This window comes from Cetorhinus maximus, chromosome 16 (genome assembly GCF_964194155.1).
Source record: "Cetorhinus maximus chromosome 16, sCetMax3.hap1.1, whole genome shotgun sequence".
Lineage (NCBI taxonomy): Eukaryota > Metazoa > Chordata > Chondrichthyes > Lamniformes > Cetorhinidae > Cetorhinus > Cetorhinus maximus.
Window position 1 is genome coordinate 63,264,672 of NC_135894.1, and position 22,797 is coordinate 63,287,468.

Here is a 22,797-nt window from a genome sequence, read left to right on the forward strand (position 1 = left end):
AGAAGTTTCTTCTGAATACCCAGTTGGTTTTCTTGGGTGATGGCTTCTAGTTATGTTCTTCCCCAAAAGTGGAAACATTGGGTGGAAGTTAATGCCCCCCTGAAGTGGCTAGGAGGCTTGGGGGTTTGCAGGAGTGGGGTGAAGTATAATGAGACAAGAAGTCTTGGGTGGAAACTCCATTGCATTTCCAACTCTCCTAATTAAATCCAGGGTGGGAATGTCGTGGATGACCTTCCCGCTAGGAGGCCAATTAAGGCCCTGAGCCTACTGCTACTGGTATTCAGCGGTTGGGAACGGGCATGGCTCCATGCCTTGTGGGTAAGGTGCCAGGTACACCCTCAGTAGGCATGCCTGCCATCTGGTGGGGGTCCCTTCTCTTCAGACATCCTATGTACAATGGAGGGACTCACCAGCAGCAATGGCTGCCCTGCAGGAAGAGCCCCCACTGTCCTTTACACTGACCCCATCCCCCCCACCCACCCTCATCAGGGCCTGCCTAAATGGCACTAGCAAGTCACCCCACTAACCTGCTTTCCAAGGCTCCAGCAACAATCCTCCTTGAGGGCCTATTGCAGCACCAGAGGCAGCTGCTCCCATTGGTGCTACTGGAAGATGCTGGCTTTCTGAGAGGCCATCCAATTTACAGGACCCAGGACCTTCAATAGCAGGCAGCAAACTGCCCGATTAGCTTTTACCATGTCGGGTTCCAAATGGGGAGGTGGTGGCATAGTGATATTGTCAGTAGACCGGTAATCCAGAAACCCAGGAGTAATACTCAGGGGACTCGGGTTTGAATCCCACCACGGCAGATGGTGGAATTTGAATCCAATATAAAAAAATACTGGAATTAAAAGTTTAATGATGACAGTGAAACCATTGTCAATTGTTGTAAAAATCCCATCTGGTTCACTAATGACCTTTAGGGAAGAAAATCTGCTGCTTACCTGGTCTGGCCTACATGTGAATCCAGACCCACAACAATATAGCTGACTCTTCATTGCACCCCCACCCCCACCCCCCCAACTAAACAAGGGCAATTGGGGGTGGGTAATGCTGGCCTAGTCAGTGACGCCCACATCCCATGAATGAATAAAAATAATGGTTGCAGCTCTCAAGCCAATGGACGGGTTCACCACTGCAATCATTAAATCCAGCCCATTCTCTCCGTATTGACTATCAAAAACGTTCGCAATTTTAAAGACCTCTCTGTCTGCTTTTCTGCACCATGCTCGCCCCCTCCTCCCCAACCCCGAAAGAAGCAAAAGTCCCAGCCTGTTCAAGGTGAGGGGCAGGAAGTTTAGGGGGGATGTGAGGAAAAACTTTTTTACCCAGAGGGTGGTAACGGTCTGGAATGCGCTGCCTGGGAGGGTGGTGGAGGCGGGTTGCCTCACATCCTTTAAAAGGTACCTGGATGAGCACTTGGCACGTCATAACATTCAAGGCTATGGGCCAAGTGCTGGTAAATGGGATTAGGTAGGTAGGTCAGATGTATCTCACATGTCGGTGCAGACTCGACGGGCCGAAGGGCCTCTTATGCACTCTGTTATTCTGTAAGCAAGCGGGTGATAGGTTATTGGGAGTAGGTGAGGTGCAGATTTGAGGTTACTATCAGATCAGCCATGATCTTATTAAATGGTGGAGCAGGCTCGAGGGGAAAAATAACCTACTCCTGCTCCTTGTTCGTATGTTCATAATGTGTCTTGGAACCAATAAAAGGGCTAGTCATATCAGATTTAGTAATGAGTAATAGACCAGGTCTAGCCTTACGGTGCGTGAATATTTATCAAATAATGATGATAATATAATCGCGATCAACCTTTCAAACACTCAGTAGAAACATGAAACAGCAACTTCTAAATTTAGGTAAGGCTTATTCAATGGGATGAGACAGAGACTGTCCACAGTAAACTGGGAAAATCTGTTGATGGATAAAACAAGTAAAGATTAGTGGAAGATGTTCAAAAACAAATTTAAGGTCATAGAGGAACAATTTATACCCCTAAAGGGCAAGAGCTTTATTTGCCAAAAAAAGCTATGGATGACTAAAGAGGCAACATAAAACCAAAAGAAAAATACAAAAATACAGAACTCAGCACACATCCTGGCAAAGTGCATAGTAAGACTTACAAAAGGGAGTATGAAAAGAAAATTTCAAGGAATATCAAAATCAACACATTTTTACATTGTTGGTGCAGCACTGTGATTCTGTGAATCCTTTCCGGATATGTCTATCGTATTTCTGATATCATCTTGTAAATCCCATCTGCACCCACCCTCGTCTCTCTATATCCTTTTCCCAGCTGCAAGCTCAGAAGTGTACAAGCCACAGGGGAGCACAACCTCGATTAAACTAGACTGAAATCTGAGTCTTGGACCTCAACCTCTCCTTCCCTCAGTGGTCCCTCCTACCATATTACAGATAGGGCTTCAGGTGGAATCACCTAGTAGCTAACCTGTCCCATTCCAATGCTGAAGTTGATGTTCTTGCATCTCTGTTTCAAGAAGTACAATACTAAACAAATTTTTTAATTATGGGAATTGTAACAGATTATGGTTCCATCGAGACCAATAACAAAAAGAAATTCCAACTTCCAACGAATAGCTGAAAGGAAACCACAAGAAGATTTTGTTTTTAAGCTTCTACTGTAACAAACAAACAAACCAACACTAAATAAACACTATTTTTGTAGGCAACTTATACTTTAAACTACTTTACAGAATATTCCCTTTTTCCATTTAACACAACAAAAAATCCCACTTCATGGTTATACTTTACACTGTCGCTTAAGCAGACATTCAATTCTCCCAGAACCAGTCCAAAGTGATTGTTAGCACCCAAGGGTTTACTTCCATTATTTTCTTTTCTCAACCTGGCAACTTTTAACCCTAGGACTGTCTTTCACAGTGAGACTTTTCCTGGAGATCCTCTTTCTCTAGCTCAAGCTAGGTGAATCTTCCAGCCTCATAATAAATCCTCATGAATTTAATCTTTCAAATCCGAATGCAAGCTCCCACCTGCATTCCTGTATGCTGAACCATAGAGACTGGCTGCCTCTACCTGCTTTCTCTATTTCTCCGATCCTGGCAGGCTGCCTCTTAGAAACCCCTCCCCTCTCAAAGCCCATGTCTTTGGCAACATGAAACACATGGACCTTGTATTCAGAAATGCTGATTAGCTATTCTTTTGAATCCAATCTATTCCACTTGGAATCAAATAACTAGGATAAAGTCTAACTGTTAACAACCCAACATTCCTAACACCTCCCCGGTACTTGGAGACCAGCAGTCTATCCAACGTCAGCACAGATGCTTCTGCCATTGTTCAGAAGCATGAACAACTTGCACCTCCTTCCTAGTGAAGTAACCTGGGCCCCTTGCAAAAAAGTTCAGGTTTAATTATTATTTGCAATCAGTTTGTTTGCAATTATGTGCTTATAATCAAGTAATAAAGTATATTAATCAACCAAATAATATATTCAGCTAAATTGTAATCAATATAAGACACTCATACACCATGTGACTTTTTGTTTGGACAAGTGAGAAACACCATATGGCCCCAAGCCAGGTAAAGCTATACTTTTATGATTTAATTACAGAACAAATGCCACAAGACTGTCAAGGTTGACCAGTCCAAGCCTGGGAGCATAGGGAGGGAGGGATGGACTTGCCTCATGTGCTGCCTCATGCCCTAGGCTGAACTGGGTAGCAAGAACTGCATTGAGCCAGTAAAATTGCTGCCTAGCTTGATGGCTATTACTTTTGTTGCTTAATAAACTTTTCCTGAGTCATATCACTAAATGATCTCCTATTGCCTGAATGGTTAAAGTCTCAAAAGAACAAATTAATATTGAGTGAATGTAGACTCTCAGATTTGGAGTTTAAACATCCTCAAAAAAAAAGCACCCTTTTAAATTTTTAACAATCAAACTACTCAGTCTTACTGTCAACAGAGCTAATTTAAAAACAGTCCAAAAACATAACCATCTCATAAACCTCATTTTTGTGCCAAATCGAAGAGCCACAGGGCCTTAATCATGGTAAATCTTTAGACGGATCTTAACTTATGTCCAGCTGAAACACTTGTACTGAGGATCAACAGGTTACATGAAGGCCTGTTGGATATATCTAACTAAAACATAAGTGGACAAAACGCCTTGGGTACCCCTGACAAGGACGACGACTAATGGGGCTCCTGTGGCTCTTCGATTTAGCACAAAAATGAGGTTTATGAGATGGTTATGTTTTTGGACTATTCTGCTGATAGTAAGACTGGGTAGTTTGATTGTTAAAGATTTAAAAGGGTGCTTTTTTTTTGAGGATGTTTAAACTCCAAATCTGAGTCTGCGCTCACTCAATATTAATTTGTTCTTTTGTGACTTAACCATTCAGGCAATAGGAGATAATCTAGTTTGTAGTTTAATTATGTGCTATAACCAAGTAATAATGTATATTAATCAACCAAAAGTTATATTTGGCTAAACTGTAATCAATATAAGGCTGGAAGGCCAAGGTGGGAACTGCTGATTCACGATGGAGCAAGACAGGGCACCTTAACTTTGAGGCTTGCTCTGAAGAAGTGGTCATATTTTTAAATCCAAAAATGGCCACAGCTGCATGGTCATGATTATGAAAAGACAACTCCTCCACAGATGGCTAGCGCTCGCAACTATGGGCAGAATTTTCCACACCCGCCCGCTGCCGCGTTCTTCCGGTCCCGACGCAAGTCAACGGACGTCTGACTGGGGCACCACCTTGCCCGCGGTGGGTCCCGCCCACAACGGGGCCGGAAAACCCCAGCTGATGGCCCTGTGGCTATGATGGGTATGGGAAGGGGAGGGTCTCTCCGGGATTAATCATCCACGGGCGGGATGAGGTTTCCGATGTTAAATAAAATTAAAATGTTTTAATCTAATTTTTAACATGTCCCCGCTCATGTGACAGCCACATGAGGGGACATGTTTACCTTAATTTTAAAATCTTTATTTTTAATGTTAGAAACTTCAGCTCCCTGAGGCCTGCAGGGAGCTTTCACTGCTCGCTCCCCCGCGCCTGCGCTGACTTCCGCGCTTGCCCTCCTTACCCCCACCCCCACCCCCCAGGCAGCGCTGAGCATTTCAGCTCGTGATACATGCTGGCTGGCCATTAACTGGCCATCCAGCGTGAAATCGCAGTCAGCGCCCAATCCCAGGTGGCGGACCGTTGCGCGGCCACTCCCAGGCCTGCCCGTCGCAGCTGCCGAGGGGAAAATCGTCCACCATGAATAGTCCACTCGGTCCATCTAACCTATGCTGGTGTTTCTGCTCCACGCAAACCTCCTCCCACACTATACTTCATCTCACCCTCTCAGCAAGTCAACTTCTACCCTAGAAAGTATGACTGTTGTTAGTGAGGTTTTTAACACCAGAATGGGAAGAGCTGTCTCTGCCCGCCTCCAAATGTTTGGGGCAGAAATATACAGAAGTAGATCAGAATTTCATTGCTAAATGTGTTGTCTTGAAACTTGAGCACTAAACGGAGACCCCACCTCTCTGCCCAGGACGACATAAAAAGGGATATTTAAAAAAAAATGGCACAAATGCAAAAGGAAGATATTGCAAATGCCGGAAATCAGAAATAGAAAACAGAAAGTGCTGGAAATACTCAGCAGGTCACGCAGCAGCTGTGGAGAGAGAAACAGAGTTAACTTTTCAGGTTGCTGACCTTTCAAAGCTGAGGAGAGATAGAAATGTAATAGGTTTTGAGCCAGTGGAAGAAGGAAGTGGGAAGGAAGAATAAAAGGGAAGGTCTGTTATTGGGGGGGGGGGGAGAGGAGGTGGGTGCAGGAGAGATGAAATGACAAAAGGTTTCACAGTACAAAAGCCAAAAGAGGGAGAGGAGTGGTATAGGAAAGAAACAAAAGCTGTGTCCAGATGAGATGTGAACGGCTGCATAGCAGCCATCTGAATGCAATATGAAAAGGATAAAGAAGGAAACAAGACAAGATCAAGCGATCCAAATAAAAAACAAACATCAATCAAGATGGAGGCAGAAGTTATGACCTAAAATTGTTGAAGTAAAGGTTGAGGCCAGAAGGCTGTAGAATGTTGATTAAAAAGTGTCATATTGCCAGAGGAGGAGCATGCTTCCTGATATTTTTCTCTCAACCAACACCACTATACCAGATTATCTGGTCATTTATTTGCTATTTGTGAGAATTGCCTGCTGCATTTGTTTATAAAATGTAGAAGTAAAACATTGTTTGGACATGACAAGCACAATATAAATTCAAGCTTTTCCCTTTGATGAAATCCTGTGTGTGATGTCATAAACAGACAGGAGTTGCAGCAGTTTTAGAAATAACCTGCTACATTCCAGAAGTCATACACAAAACACATCCAACTGCATGGGAAGTGCTTTGGGGCATCTGTGAACGTGAAAACTGCTGTACAAATAGTAGATATTCTGAACAATTGAGGCCCCAGAATTGAAAACTAGTTAGTGTAGTCCAATACAAATTAATAGTACTGATCACTAACCCAGTAACCAGTCCAATTTATATATTCCAAAAGTCTTCACCTTCAATCTTGCACATTCAAAGCATTTAACATGTTGCTTTCTGAAATGATTGAAGTAAAGCTGGGTTAGCTTGAGATTCTTATTTTCATAGAATCATGGAATGGTTACAGAAAGTAGGAATCATGTAATCCATCTGAAAGATAACAACTGATAAACAACCAGTTTAGTTGGGCCCAATTTAAATTATTTGGCCTGTCAGGTCTGTGCTGGCCCTCCGAAGGAATAATGCAGCTAGTGTTACTCCACTGCCTTCTCCCCATGGCCCTGCAAATGATTCCCTTCCAAAAGCTTCAACTGACCCTGCCAACACCACACTCAAGCAGTGCAGTCCAGATCCTAACCACTTGCTCCATGCTAAATTTTTTCCATATGTTGCCATTGTTTCTTTTGCCTTAAATCTGTACCCTCTGGTTCTCGATTCTTCCATCAATGGGAACAGTTTCTCATCTACTTTGTCCAGGTCCCTCATCCCTTTGAGTACCTCTATCAAATCTCCTCTCAACCTTCTCTTCTCCAAAGAGAACAGTCCCAATTTCTCCAATCCATGTAACCGAAGTTCATCACTAGAACCATGCTCATGAATTTTTTCTTCACTCTCTCAAATCCTTCACATCATTGCTACAAATGTGGCGCCCAGAACTGGACATAATACTCCAGTTGAGGTAGAACCACTGGTTTATATATAGGTTTAACATAATTTATTTGCTTTTGTACTCTATGTCCCTATTGATAAATCTCAAGATGCTATATGCTTTATTATGTGATCTCTCAACCACCTTCATTAACGTATGCACATGAACACCCAGGTCCCTGTGCTCCTGCACCCCCTTAAGAATTGTATCCTTTATTTTGTCTATGTTCTTCCTAACAAAATGAATAATTTCACATTAAATTTTATCTGCCATCTGTGTGCTCATTCCACCAATTTGCCTATGTCCTTTTGAAGTTCTGCGCTATCCTCACAGTTCACAATACTTCCAAGTTTCGTCTCATCCCCAAATTTAGAAATTGTGCCCTGCACAGCAAGGTCTAAGCCATTAATATATAAATCAGGAAAACAAGGGTCCCAACACCAATCCATGGGAAACTCCACCAAAACTTCCTCAAGCCCAAAAAACATCCTTTAACCACTGCTCCTTTTCCTGTCCGTCAGCCAATTTCATATCCATGTTGCGCCTGTCCCTTTTATTCCATGAGCTTTCACTTTGCTCACAAGTCTGTTGTGTATTAAATGCCTTTTGGAAGTCTATATACACCACATCAGCAGCATTACCCTCATCAACCCTCTGTTACCTCATCAAAAACTCAAGCAAGTCAGTTAAACATGATTTGCCCTTAACAAATCCATGCTGGCTTTCCTTAACTAACCCACATTTGCCCAAGTGATGATTAATTTTCTCCCAAAATATCATTTCTAAAAGCCCCCCCACCACAGGGATAAACTGACTGGCCTGTAGCTGCTGAGCTTATCTTTACACCCCTTTTTTGAAAAGAGTGTAATGTTCACAATTCTCCAGTCCTCGGACACAATCCAAGTATTAGGAAGGTTGGAAAATGATGACCAGTGCCTCCACAATGTCCACTCATTTTCTTTAGGATCCATCTCATCCAGTCCGGGTGCCTTATTACCTTTTAGTACAGACAGTCTACCCAGTGCCACCTCCTCACCAATTTTAAACCCTTCAAGTCTCTAAACTACCTCCTCTTTCATGATGACTTGGGCTGCATCTGTCTTTACCAGGAAAGATGATGTGAAGTATTCATTTAATAACTCAGTCATGTCCTCTGCCTCCAAGTATAAATCCCTTTTTTGGTCCCTAATTGGCCCCACAACTTCTCTTACCACCTTTTTACTATTTATATGCCTGTGAAGGCTTTTGGATTCACTTTTATGTCAGTGTCCAGTCTCTTCTCATGCTCTCTCTTTGCTTTTCTTATTGCTTTTGCAATTACCCCCTGAACCTTCTTTATTCCACCTGGTTCTCATTTGTATGATCCACCTGACATCTGTCATAAGCTTTTTTCTGTTTCATCTTAACCTCTGTCTATCTCTGCCATCATCCAGGGAACTCTATTTGTTTCTCTACCTTTCCCTTCATGGGGATGTACCTTGAGTGTATTGGAACTCTCTCCTCTTTAAAGGAAGCTCATTGTTCAGTTATCATTTTGCTTCCTAATCTTTGATTCCAATTTATCTGGGCTAGACCCATTTTTACCCATTGAAGCTGGCTTTCCCCTAGTTAATTATTCTTACCCTGCATTGCTCCCTGTCCTTTTCTATAGCCAAGCTAACCCTCATGACACAATGATCACAGTCCCTAACATTCCCCTACTGACACTTGATCCACTTGGCCCACCTCATTCCCAATAATCAGGTCCAGAGATGTCTCATTTCTTATTGGACTGAAAACATGCTGTAGAAAATTCTCCTCTCACAATCTAGAAACTTTTGCTCCTTTTGCCCTTCACATTACTATCCCAGTCTTATTTTCACTCGTTGAATGTTCTTGAATTATTTTCTAATAGATTCCAGTGTTTTCCCTACTAATATTACAGATGGAAAATGTTAATTTCTCTGATCATTGCACTCTTACTCTATGGCATAAAATGCAATTACATAAGAACATCCGGGAGCAGAATTCTATTTGGCAGTCCAGAGTCAACAAAGCTCAATTTGATACATACTTTGTTTAGAACAATCTCATTTCAATCACTTTATATTGTGCTTCTGCGAGGACAAATTACCAATGGGGAACAATTCAAAAGATCAGAATTCAGCTTCTGTCGCACATTATGAAGTCTGTTATTTTAGATATGGGATCAGAATACGAGAAGACATTCAGGCTAGGGCCAAGATTTTCCGGCCCTGTTGTGGTGGGACCCACCATGGCAGGCCTGGTGGCCCACCCTAACGTCCATTGACTTTCAGTGGGCCTGGACAATCCAGGCGGCAGGCAAGGCCAGAGAATCCTGCCCTAGATGTTCGTTCTTGGCTGTCGCAGACAATAAAACAGAAGCTGATAGTAATTTGATGTAGGCAATTACCCAAATATTTGAACAGCTGCCATCAAGTGTAGATATGCATCAACTTACCTTATGCGAAGATCGTCATCCTCCCCGCCCCAACCCCAATAGTTATTCGAAAATCCATTGACTCTGGTGAACTGCTCCTTGGTCATTGCTGTTGCTCCACCAAAGTACCCTTTGTAGCGCAACCTTGAATTTGGGGGGAAAAAATATGCATTTGTAAGCATTATTTTGTGCATTTTTTTTCCTGCACAGAGATAATTCAGCTAGACTGCATATTAGAAATCTGTAGGCTTGAGCGTTGAAATGGCAATTGGCTATAAAGTGAGCACTATTTCCCCAGTTGCCAACCCCAACTATCAGCTGAATGTTGAGAGCTACGGCCTGATGATCTGCTTGCCCTTAGTTTACATATAAGTACAACAAAGGAATATTGAAAATTAATTACAATCCCCAAAACAATTTTTAAACCTTTCATCCCAAAATGTAGGGCAAGTCTGGAGCACAGTTAACAATTTGGACAAATCATGACGTGTTCAGCATGCTGAAAGCTAACACTGCAACTATATGCTTTCAGTCAGTGTGCAGAGGTGTAACAATTGTTTGAAGCCGACAATACATTTTTTCATTTAGTTCCAATTTCAAGCTTTGTAAGACACAAAGCTGCACAAGTGATTCGAGCAATGTCCTTTCTCTTTAGAGATCTTTAATAACAGAATATGAGCACTTCTTTTATGAGACCAGAAGGCCCTTAAATAAATTAGAGCATTTTCAACACAATTACCAGGGAACCATGAGACAGGACAAAAAAAAACTGTTACCAATTTTGTCATTAATTTAACCATTTAAAGATAAAATATGGGAAACAGAAATATCACCCTTATGCATAAGCGAGTGCATGGAGAAAGACCAAATTACATTCATCACAGTGACGTAACACGCTTACATGACAATTCGATTACTGTCACTCGCAGAGTGTGCATCACTTCAGCCAAGTGAAAAATTGTCGGCATCATAATATCACTTGCCCTAAAGAAATTATGCTATTTATTATTAACTAAATTAGTTACCTAGTTTCCGGAGGTCAGTCATAGCAATTGTTTGTCACCCAAAGTGAGCTGGAAATGAAGTTTATGACCCCTAATTAAACAATCAGCAATAGTGACAGCAGTACTGATTGAGAAAGTGGCATTCCTGGCCAAGCTGGTGTGCAAGTCATATTTACACAGAACAAATATATACATCACTGTGAGAAATCAAACTGACAATATTTAGAAGAATAGGACAAAATAAATTGTTCTTTTACTTATTTCTTCCAAATCCAATGGCAGATCTTACAGTACCCAACTTCCAACACACCTTTGATATCCCATTTACTGTGGGATCACTTGGTAAAAACGTGCTGCTGAACTCTGCTGTTTCTCAATGTGAACACTACTTAATGGTTACCCTTTTGATAGGAAGATTTATTTATAGGAACATAGGACTTAGGAGCAGGAATAGGCCATTCAGCCCTTCGAGCTTGCTCTGCCATTTAATAAGATCACGGCTGATTGGGCTGGGGTCCCAATTCCACTTTCCTGTCTGGCCCCCATAACGCTCGACTCCCTTGTCTATCAAAAATCTAACTCAGCCTTGAGTAAATGTAATGATCCAGCCCCCACTGCTTTCTGTCGAAGAGAATTCCACAGGCCAGAAAAAAAAACTCTCCTCATCACCACCTTCAAAGGGTGACCTCTTATTCTTAAACTGTGACCCCTAGCTCTAGCCTCCCCAACAAGAGGAAACCATCCTTCTGGTATCCTGTCAAGTCCTCTCAGGATCTTATATGTTTCAATAAGATCACCTCCCATTCTTCTAAACTCCAATGGGTATAGGCCCAACCTGTCCAACCTTCCTTCATAAAATAAGCTCTTCATCCCGGAAATGGGTCATGTGAAATCTCTGTGAACTGCCTCTGATGCAATTATTTAAATGAAACATCCCCATATTTATTTTATCTACACCCTAGTATGAGTAAACCTAGTTACTAAACTAGGTTCATTGTGAAATTAGTAAGGCTGCACCCAATTTATCACTGAATTGAGAACAATATGAATTGCTGTTAGCTTGACTATGATAACAAAAGGAAACTTGGCATAATCCCAAGGAACACACAACTAATGTAACAATTTTCATTCTCACATTGTCAATTGTATTCTACAATGCTAATTTTCTCTTTAAACCTGGATTTTAACTGAGCCCACCCTGTACAAACTGAGAGTAGCTGGCAGTCACGGGATTTTCACTATGTTCCTAATACAAATCTCACTGCCAAAGTGACAATGGGTGTAAGTAAAAGGCCACAGCCCCAGGCAAGTAGGGGCATAATTTAATTGTGAAAGTTGCTGCCCAATAAACAAGTCTGTTGCAATGCCGATATTATTTTAAAATGTGAAGCCCCACGCGGTAGTGAACGCCAAGCGTAACACTTGGTGGGATTGGGGTCTGAGAGGGCACTGAAGTTGAAAGTAAATCATAGAATTGATGGGGTAGTGAGCTCACTGCCTCTTTGTATTTTTGTGTTGTGCTTTGCTAGGAGAGTTTCTATGCTGCAGGTCACTTATTTCACCTCCAGAAACATCATTTGGTTATTTGGCTATTATTGATACTTTCTTCTGCGTAGAGGAAGGGGAACAGCAGCAGCCCCAGCAATCAGCATCTCAGAAGATACCAGACAAGGGCAATTGCTCATCGGAGGTTATACCAACCACATAAGGCATAGATCCAAGACAAAAACAAAAATACCTGGAAAAACTCAGCAGGTCTGACAGCATCTACGGAGAGGAACACAGTTAACATTTCGAGTCCGTAAATCCAAGAGTCTGCCGCTTGGCCTGTATCTGAAGTGCAGTGCTGCTGGAAGTTGCAATTCTCCACATTAGCCAACAGAGACCTCTGCAGCCTTCTGGCTGCCTGCAGGACCAAGGGTCAATGCTTGCCAGTGGCTCTCAAAGTTACCACAATCTTTATCATTGCCTCCTTCCAACCTGCTGTAAGGGACATCACCCGCACCTCCAGTAATCAGTACACAGTTATATTGAGCAGGTCACCAAAACCTTGATCGCCAGGGGATCAGCAGTGCACCACCTTTCTCAATGAGCTCAGTCAACAGGAGAAAGTGTGGGAATTTACACCAGTGGCTTCTGTCACATCCAGGACGTGATGGACTGCATACACACTGCCATCAGTACACCACCAGGGTTCTCCAGTTCCACTCTTCCCCATTGAAAATGTTGTCAAATAAAATGAACGTGTGGAAATTCCAGTGGTGCGTGATGTTTTTTTTCATATTTTACATGACCAGACGTCACCTGAAGAAAACTGCAGGAACAGATTGAGTTGTCACCTCTGGAAGCATTGACCAAAGTACATAAGCAATAAAGGTGAAGTGCCTTAAATTAATTTCTCATAAGTGCTCAATCTACAGTGCAATTTTTTTCGAAAAATAAAAGTTTCCTAAAGCTACTACTCCTACGAGGTGCACCCCTGGTGGACTGAACAATGCGTGTGGAAATCTGTTGCTTACATCTGGGCCCCTCAGATGCTCATGGCTGTGAATTCTGGGTTCTTGAGCCTGAAGGTCTGGTTGCACACGACTGCACCATGGCTACTGTCAGGACAGTGTGGTCCAGCTGACCTGCTGCTACCAACACAGATATTGGTTCAGGGATCGCTGAAAAATGAGACATCACGAGAACTTAACACTGGCACAGCTGGGAGACTGGAGATTGTCACTGCCACTCATCTGTGGCAGAGCAAACTGCAGATGATGAGTGACATTTTGAAGCCTCATGGCTAGATTGCTGGGTCAAAAGATATGAACATGTGTCTGCCCAAGATGAAGCCCAGAGCTTAAGTAGTAGCACTGGGAGCTTCCACCAGAGCTGAAAAGCATGTGAACATAGAGCTCCTGATGCCCCAATTACATTGTGTTCTGCCGCCTTGAGCTGAACACACTCTCAATGGCGGGCTTATGCCAACCAATTTGACGCTACACAGACTGGAAGGGTCTCCTCCACACTCCCAGCTATGCTGCTGAAACTTCTTGGCAGGCATTGTCTAAATCAAAGGGGAGAATTTTCGGCTCGGTGAGCAGGGACGGGGCCCACTCGCCGAGGCGTAAAATGACACGGGGTAATGTCGGGCGTAGCTCCCGACGTCACCAGGTGTCATATAGATTTTCAGATCGGCGGGCGCGCAGCCCACTGAACTGTCAAAGGCCTGTTAAGGCCATTAATTAACTAATTAAACCTATTGAGAAAGCTGTCCGTCCAACCTTAAGGTTGATGGGCAGGCGAAGAGCCCAGGCGGCCTTCGCATTTTCCATGGAACCTCATCCACAGGTGGGATGAGGTTTCATGAAGGGTTTATAAATTAAATAAAGTTTTTCATTAAAGTTCATTGACATGTCCCAGCTGATGTGACACTGTCACATGAGGGGACATCTTTTAAAATTTTTTTTCTCTTTATTAAAATTTTTCAAACTTAAAACTTATCTCCCTGAGGCACCTCTGTGCACTCCCGTCTCAGGGAACACCCCCCACTCCCCGGCCCGTACAGGGAGCGCACAGCGTTTCCAGGCACGCATCACACTGGGCAGGCCTCAATTGGCCCACCCAGTAAAATCGCAGTGCAAACCCAAATGGAGGTGCCGAATGGGTCCACCTCCCCCCCCGCCCCCCCACAACCCCACCGATGGGGGGAGAATTCTCCTCTAAGTTATGCCAGCACTTTACTTTGCATGGTTCAGCCCTTGTACACCACATTACTACCCTCCTCTTCAATGCTGGGTGGGTTCTCCCAGTCTGGTGACTTCTCCCCCCAACTGTTCCTCCCACCAGCACGTGTTGCTGGATCTCTCTGTTCAGCAAAATGTTCCTACTTAGGATTCATCTTGAGGAGGAGGAGGAGCAACTTGCTGACATGAAGAGCATGGAGGAAAGAAAGAAAAAAGGACGCTAGGATGACAGATGGAGATTGGGCATGAGTAGGTGACAGGCCTGAGAATACCACCTGAAGTGGTGAAGTCTGAGCTTTGCTGAGGTGAATGAAACAATATAAAGTGCTCTGGTCGAATGCCAGCCTTCCTTTCCTCGATGGTCATGGCTCTGCTAAGGCCACTAAACTCCAGAGTGTTATTACACAGCAGTTTTTTGAAAGGCCGAGTTATTTAAAATCCAAGAGGGAAACTTTAAACAATCGTCATAACCTATATTTTCAATTGGTACGTTTTGGGTTGCAGCTCTAAATTCAGGAATAAAATCACCGGTTCTCGAGAGGCTTTTATATCAAACTAAATGAGGCCTTTATTAATTTACAACAAATTAAGCATATACACATGGTTACAAATTACTACTGTCACAACTTTTAACAAATTCTCAAATTAATCTCCACTAAGGCAACAATAACCAAGAGACTTAACCAGACACCAGGCAAAGCATTTTTCACCTTATGAATTCAGAATGAGGTTCCTTTCAATTTGGTTCCTTTGCAGACAGTTGTAGGCTTACAGCTGCTTTGATGTTACATGCCTCCACTTTGCACACACAAAACTCCCTTCTGTTATACGCAGCACTCCCCTTTGAAGGTAAATTCTCACTGTATCATCAGACCCTTTGAACTCCGCCTCTTCTAACAATAAAACCCCTTTCATCGTACCAATTTTATTAGCAATATAAACATTGCTTGGTTTCTGCTAGCTAGATTAAAGATTTCACTCCCCTCCTTCAATGCTCTATTCAACAAAATGTAAATGCACTTCTACTTCTCTGTTTACATCTCAAAACTAGTGTACATCAAAGCACCCAGACTAGCTGGCTTTAATCCAATTAAGACACACACAGGAACACCCACAGACTAAACCTCTATTTAAAAAAATAATAATTTCCAATAACATTATGTACATTAATGGCTTCATGACAAGAGCATGCTGTTCTGGTACAATGAGTACGATGATGCCTGGAGCCCTCCGCTTGCTCACCTCCTGCAATAATCTTAGGAGATTTAAATCTTCTATAGATTGGAAGAATCAAATTGGCAAAGGCAGCATGAAGGGCAAGTTCATTGAGTGCATTCAGGTCAGTTTCTTAAAACAATGCTGTAAGATTATTAGGTTACTAACTGTAAAAAATCTAACTTTATTATTAGAAACTAACATCTAACTTTTATAGGAGCTGATCTTGCTAGTAACCCGGGAAAACAGAAGCAGGGCACGATATAGAAAAGGTGCTGAGGTAGAAGAATTCTGGGAGTTTGTCAAGTTTTGCTGCCTACTGTAGCAAAATGCTGAAACCTTGAAAGTTTTGGGAAACTGCTTCTGTATGAATGGAATGCAAATGCCTCTCTCTCTTAACCCCTGAGATAAGAAAGCACATGATGTAAAAGCCTCACAGGTATAGTGATTAACACAATGGGCATTACATAAATATGCATGGTGAGCTACAGCCACATAAACTATTCCTGTTTGGTCAAGAAAAGCATAATCACCCCATGGGGCCAAAGATGATTGGGAAGAGGAAGCCATTAATTGGGTAAGGTCCGAGATAAAAAAGAGGGCCTCCCAATCAGATTCCCGTGGTAGAGAAATCTAGAAGGAAATAAGACAAGAACAAACAAGACAAGAGACAAAGGAGAGGGAGAGTGAAACAGAGAAGAGCCCAAAGGCTATTTTAGACCTGGTAATGAGACTGGATTAATTAATGATCTCACAGTAAAGGATCCTCTAGGTAAGAGTGATCGTAACATGATGAATTTCACATTCAGTTTAAGGACAAGAAATGAGAGCCTGAAATTGGTGTGTTAGACTTAAATAAAAGGCAATTACAAGAGTACAAAGACCAAGTTGGCTCAAGTGTAATGGGAAAATAGGTTAAAAGTCGATGCAGTAGAGAAGCAGTAACCAAAGTTTAAAGATATTTCATAACTTTCAAAGATATCCCATTAAGAAAGAAGGGCTCTACGAGAAGGATGAACCATCCGTGGCTAAATAAGGGTGGTATCAAATTGAAAGAAAAAAATATACAATGCTGCAAAAATTAGTGGCAGCGCAAAAGATTGTTGGTTTCTAAAATTTTCCCAGTGGATAACAAAAAAGGGACAAATTGAGGTGTGACAGAAAACTAGCAAGAAATATAAAAAAAGACAGTAAAAACTTCTACAAGTACATAACAAGGAAAAGAGTAGCTAAAGTGAACAGTGGTCACTCATGGGGGGGAGACTGGAAAATTAATAATGGGAAACAAGGAGTAGCAAAGGCTTTGAACAAATATTTGCATGCCTTCACAGTAGAAGACACAAAAAACAACCCAAGAATAGTAGAAAATCAAGAGGCAAAAGGGAGGAAGTTAGAACAATCATGATCACTAGAGAAAAAGTACTGGGTAAGCTAATGGGACTAAAGGCTGACCAGTCCCCTGTACCTGATGGCCTGCATCCTCGGGTCTTAAAAAAAAGCAGCTACAAAGATAGTGGATTCATTGGTTGCAATCTTCCAAAATTCCCTAGATTCTGGAAAGGTCCAAGAGGGGTTTGAAAACCACAAGTGTAACAAGAAATGAGGGAGGCCAAAAGCAGGGAACTATAGGCCAGTTAGACTAACATCTGTCATTGGAAAAATGCTAGAATCCATTATTAATGAGGTTATAAGCAGGACATTTAGAAAATCATCATACAATCAGACAGAATCAACATGGTTCTGCAAAAGGGAAATAGTGTTTGCCAAATCTATTAGTGTTTTTGAGGGTGTGACAAGTGGTACCAGTAGATGTAGCGTATTTGAATTTACAAAAAGCATTTGATAAAATCTTACCATACAAGATATGGGGCAGAATTTTCTGCCTGTCGGGCGGGCGGGCCCAACCCAATCTCCGGCAGGCAGGGAGCCGATCCCCGCCGGAGAAGCGGGCACCGCCGCCATTTTACGTGGGCGGGCCAATTAAGGCCTGCCCAGCGTGACGTCCGATGGGAAGCACTTTGCGCTCCCTGTGCAGGCCGGTGGGGGGGGGGAGGAAATCCCTGAAATCGAGTGTGTGCTCTTTCGCGCATGCGCACAAAAGAGCGCACATCTCCCTGAGGCTAAGTGCAGCCTCAGGGAGATCACCTGGACTTTGAAAAATATTAAACATAGAAAAAAAAATTCCCATACATGTCCCCTCATGTGACAATGTCACACATGAGTTGGGACATGTTCATAATTTACAGAGCAACTTTATTACAATTTTTAAAACCCTGTATGAAACCTCATCCCACCACTGGACGAGGTTTCATGTTTTCTCTATTTGCCGCCGGGGCTCCTGGCCTGCCCGTCAACCTTATGGTTGGACAGGCAGGTCCTTTAATTGGTTAAATGATCCTGTCAATGGCCTCAATTGGCCATTGACAGGTCGGTCGGCCTGCAGCTGATTTTGCTGCGCCCCCGCCTTCCTGAAAATTTAAATGGGGCACGGTGACATTGGGGGTTCCGCCTGACGCCATCCTGCGTCATTTTATGCATCAACAAGTGGGCCCACCCCCTGCTCGCCGACAACAAAATTCTACCCATGGTCTTGGGAGGGTTATATATTAGCATGAAGAGGGGGCTGGCTAACTAGCAGCAAACAGAGTCAGGATAAATGGATCATTTAAGTTGTCAAACTTTAATGAGTAAAGTGCCACAGGGATAAATGCTCGGGACTCAGCTTCTTACGATACGTTAATGACATGGATGAAGGGACTAACTACATTGTAGTCAAATTTTCTGACAACACAAAGATAAGTGGGAAAGCAAGTTGTGAGGAAGATACGTAGGGGAGAATTTTCGGCTCGGCAAGGCATAAAATGACGCGGTGTGACATAGGGTGTGTGTCCCGACATCACCACACGTCATTTAGATTTTCAGTTCGGCGGGCACTCAGCCAACTCGGCTGAGCACCCGCCTGTCAAAGGCCTGTTAAGGCCATTAATTAACTAATTAAACCTATTGGGAAAGCTGCCCTTCCAACCTTAAGGTTGACGGGCAGGTGAAGAGCCCAGGCAGCCTTCGCATTTTTCATGGAACCTCATCCACGGGATGAGGTTTCATGAAGGGCTTTTCATTAAGGTTCATTGACATGTCCCAGCTCATGTGACACTGTCACGAGGGGACATCTCTTAAACTTTTATTTTCTTTATTAAAACTTTTCAAACTTAAAACTCAGCACACTCAACTCAGGGAACAACCCCCCTCCCCAAACCCCCCACACAGGGAGCGCATGGCGCTTTCGGGTGCGCGTCACACTGGGCGGGCCTTAATCGGCCCACCCACGTAAAATGGCGGCGCCGATCGGGTCTGCGCCCACCCTTGCCCATCCCTGCACAACCCTCCTGAGGGGGGAAAAATTCTCCCCAAAGAGTCTGCAAAGGGATATAGAAAGGTTAAGTGAGTGGGCAGAAATTTTGCAGATGGAGTATTAAGTGGAAAAATGTAAGTTTGTCCACTTTAATAGGGATAAAGAAAAAGCAGAATATTAAAATGGTGAGAGAATGCTGCAGTAGAGGGATCTGGGTGTCCTTGTACATGAATCACAAAAATTTAGCATGCAGGTATGACAAGTAATTAGGAAGGCAAATGGACTGTTGGCCTTAATTGCAAGGGTGATGGAGCATAAAATTTAGGAAAATTAAGAAACTAGGGGACTGTGAACAGTTTAGTCTCCTTATTTAAGGAGGGACATACTTGCATTGGAAGCAGTTCAGAGAATTTTCATTAGGCTAATTCCTGGGATGAAGAGGTTGTCTTAAGAGGAAAGGTTGAACCTATACCCATTGGAATTTAGAAGGAGAAGTGATCTTATTGAAACATAGGCCCAAATCCTCTGGAGTCCGGATTGTCAGAGACTGGAGGTCCTGAGGCTTGATAGGGCAGATACTGAGGATGTGGGAAATCATTGGGAAACCTGGAGCTAGGGGGCACAGTTTGAAAATAAGGAGTTTCCCTTTAAGACCGAGATGAGGAGGAATTTATTCTCTCAGAGGATGGTCAGTGTTTGGAATTCTCTTCCACAGAGACCACTGAATCATTGAATATATTCAAGGCTGAGTTAGGGTTATGGGAGGGGCAGACAGGAAGGTGAAGATAAGGCAACAATCAGATTAGACATGATCTTATTGAACAGGCAGGCTCGATTGGCCTACACCTGCTCCTATTTTTTTTAATGATCTCATGATCTTTGTACCATGGACTGTGGAGAGAGAGAGAGAGACAGAGAGTGAGTGTGTGAGTTAGTTGAAGATTGTGATGGAAGTGAGAGAATTGTTAGGTGGTGAGGCAGCTGTGAAAGGAGTGTTGCTGAGATGAAGAGGTATACTCACTATTGCTGGTAGAAGTCACTGAACTACTGCAATTTCAGCTACATCTAGTGGCACTAACTGCTTCCAGACTTGTGCCTCTGTTACCCTGGGGATGCTCCTGATTGGGGAGGTCGGGGGTGGGGGTGGGGTGTAGATGGCATCAGGGAAACAGGACCTCCCTCAATGCCCTGAACCAAGGCAAGGCACTGCAGAAGCAGGGAATAACTAATCTGCTCATCTCTCCCAGGTACCAAGATCACATAAAGCTTATAGAAAGAACACATAATGAGCTGAAGAGACAAGTGAAAACAGGGCTACAAGTTCACTTCAGGTGGTTGAGCTCTGCTTGACATGCTCTGTAAATACTGAGGTCAGCAGTGAGAGTTTGACATGCCATCTAATTTGTGCCTACATTGAGAGCACCTACTATTTTTAGTCAAACGAGGCCACAGAGTTAAAATGGTCATGGTCTCATGCCTAGAAGCCCATAAGGGAATTCTTCCCACCCAAAATGCCTAGCATTAAAATCAGAGCTTTAGTCGGTCATTTAATCTTCCTCCCGCTCTTATTCCAGGACCGTTGAATAGTCTGGTTTGGGTCCAAGTATACTACTGTCATAGCTGCGCCTGGTTGATCCACTCCCAATTGTTTCTCTCTTTCCTCCAGCACACACTGTTTATCTTGGCTAGGTCATCAAATCTACCAATTTGTTATTTGAACACGGAAAGTTAATGACCTAGGATATCTGTTGGAGCTGTTCCCAATCTGCTGGCACGACTTGAAGTGCAGTGAAATACTGTTTACGCAAGTAAACTGTAAATCTGATGAAGTTAGTGAGGGGGGTGCTAGCAGCCATTAGGAAATGCCAGGTCAAAGTTTCTGAAAGCATCCTTTCACTGGTTTATTTGTGCATGTCATCACACTTTACCTTCTCCAACAGCAAACAACATTTCCACAGTCAGTTAGTTTTCAGTCATCTGACCGTTTACAATTTCATTACCTTAATTGATAAATTATATTCTTAAAATCAGCGCAGTCCTGCAAAAAAAAAAAATTACCCTCAGCTTTTTTACCTAGGTTTCTTCAAATCAGCACATTGGCCAGTTGGAATTATTATACAGCCCACAATGATTTGCCATTTAGTCTCCCCATTGACCTCCATAGTGTGTCAAAATCAGATTCAACCATGTCACCTACCTGTATCCAGTAGCATTTCGGCCTACAACAAGGTGTTTTGGTTCATGATCACAGAGGTACAGATTGAAATCATTCTCTGGTACAAGATCAACATCATGGAAAATGAAACAGTCCCACTGGCGTTCCTTCAGTGCCTCCAGGAAACCCACGTTCAACAGTTTGGCTCGATTAAACACGCCTTTACCAGCCTGATGGAATACATGGCTTCTGTCAGTAGGGTTACTTCAGGAAAAGTTAATTTAAAAGTATAAAAGCTTCCTATTTTTCCCCACAGAGTAATCAGAATGCTTCTCACCTTCTTTCAATATTCTTAAATAGGTGCCAAACTGCCCAAACACTACCCATTGAGATTTATCGGGTTTATCAAAAAGGTGACTTTGAGCACTAAGAAACTGCAGCTCAGAACACTGTGTGCACTTTACTTCTAAAATGGTTAGATTTTAACATCACCTTCAATTAAATACACTGAATCCTCTTCATTATAAAACTAGCAAAATTCTCATGAAAAACTCGCTGCGAGAACTTTGTTGGTCACAATGGAAGTTTAAAGTTGGAACTTTGGAAGACAATTAGAATAGGAGGCATCTGCCTCTGGAGATTGGCAGCTTGGTATGCCAAGATCCATAGATACGCTATCAGTGGATCTTCCTGAAGGCGAGGGGAGAGGTTTGCAAGAGCGAGCATGAGAAAGACAGCAATGACAATGATGGAGATCTTGTGTGAATCTCCTTACTGTTTTTCATAAGTGAGAAATGCAAGGGGATAGAGGGGAGGAAGGTTAAAAATGGCAAAAACATAATGAGAAGCAGAATGGCATACAGCCAAAAAAAAGGGGCAGCAAAAAAAGAGATGAATAGGAAGGAAACATGTGCAGATGTACCCGATTTCCAGAAACACACAAAAACAAAGCACCAAAGGAAAGGGAAAGCAACTACGAAAAACCAAAATCTAGATTTTATTTTGTTTCGAGCAAGGAAAACTCAGTTTTAGTTAAAAACCAGTTTATCACCAACAAAAACAATAGGGAGAATTGGGGGAGGGGGGTGAGTGGGGGCAGAGTGGGCACGCAGCCATTTTACGTGGGTGGGCCAATTAAGGCCCGCCTAGCGTGACACGCGCCCGGAAGCACTGAGTGCTCCCTTGTGCGGGAGGGGGGAGGAGGCTGAATTTGTGCATGCACGCGAAAGAGCGCAGAAATCTCCCTGAGGTACAGAGTTGTGAAAAAGTGTGAAAAATTGTGAAAAAGTCAATAAAAATTTTTTTTTAATTATTTGGACATGTCCCCTCAAGTGACAGTGTCACATGAGCTGGGACATGTCTATGAATTTTATTAAAAATTTTTATTAAAGTTTAAAAATCTTCATGAAACCTCATCCCGCCCGTGGATGAGGTTCCATGAAAAATGCAAAGGCCACTTGGTCTCTTCGCCTGCCCGCCAACCTTAAGGTTGGACTGGCATCCCTGTTAATTGTTTTAATTGCTGTTTAAATGGCCTTAACAGGCCTTTGACAGTTCGGCGAGCACGCAGCCAACTCCGGTGCGCATCTGCCGAACTGAAGATCTGAATGGCGCACGATGACATCGGGACGCACACCCAATGTCACCGTGCATCATTTTACACATCGGCCAGCGGGGCCCGCCCCCGCATGCCAACCAGAAGATTCAGGCCAA

At 43.0% G+C, this 22,797-nt stretch overlaps 1 protein-coding gene across 1 annotated transcript in view; it reads right to left on the minus strand.

The window, feature by feature from the left end:
* b4galt4 (UDP-Gal:betaGlcNAc beta 1,4- galactosyltransferase, polypeptide 4) overlaps window positions 1–22,797 on the minus strand; it is a 36,352-nt gene that overhangs the window by 7,864 nt on the left and 5,691 nt on the right. The window contains exons 3-4 of the mRNA XM_078559913.1: window positions 21,127–21,314; window positions 9,649–9,771 (exon numbers count right to left, since the gene is read on the minus strand). Of these exons, the coding sequence (XP_078416039.1) occupies window positions 9,649–9,771; window positions 21,127–21,314 (311 nt within the window). The remainder of the gene's footprint in view (window positions 1–9,648; window positions 9,772–21,126; window positions 21,315–22,797) is intronic.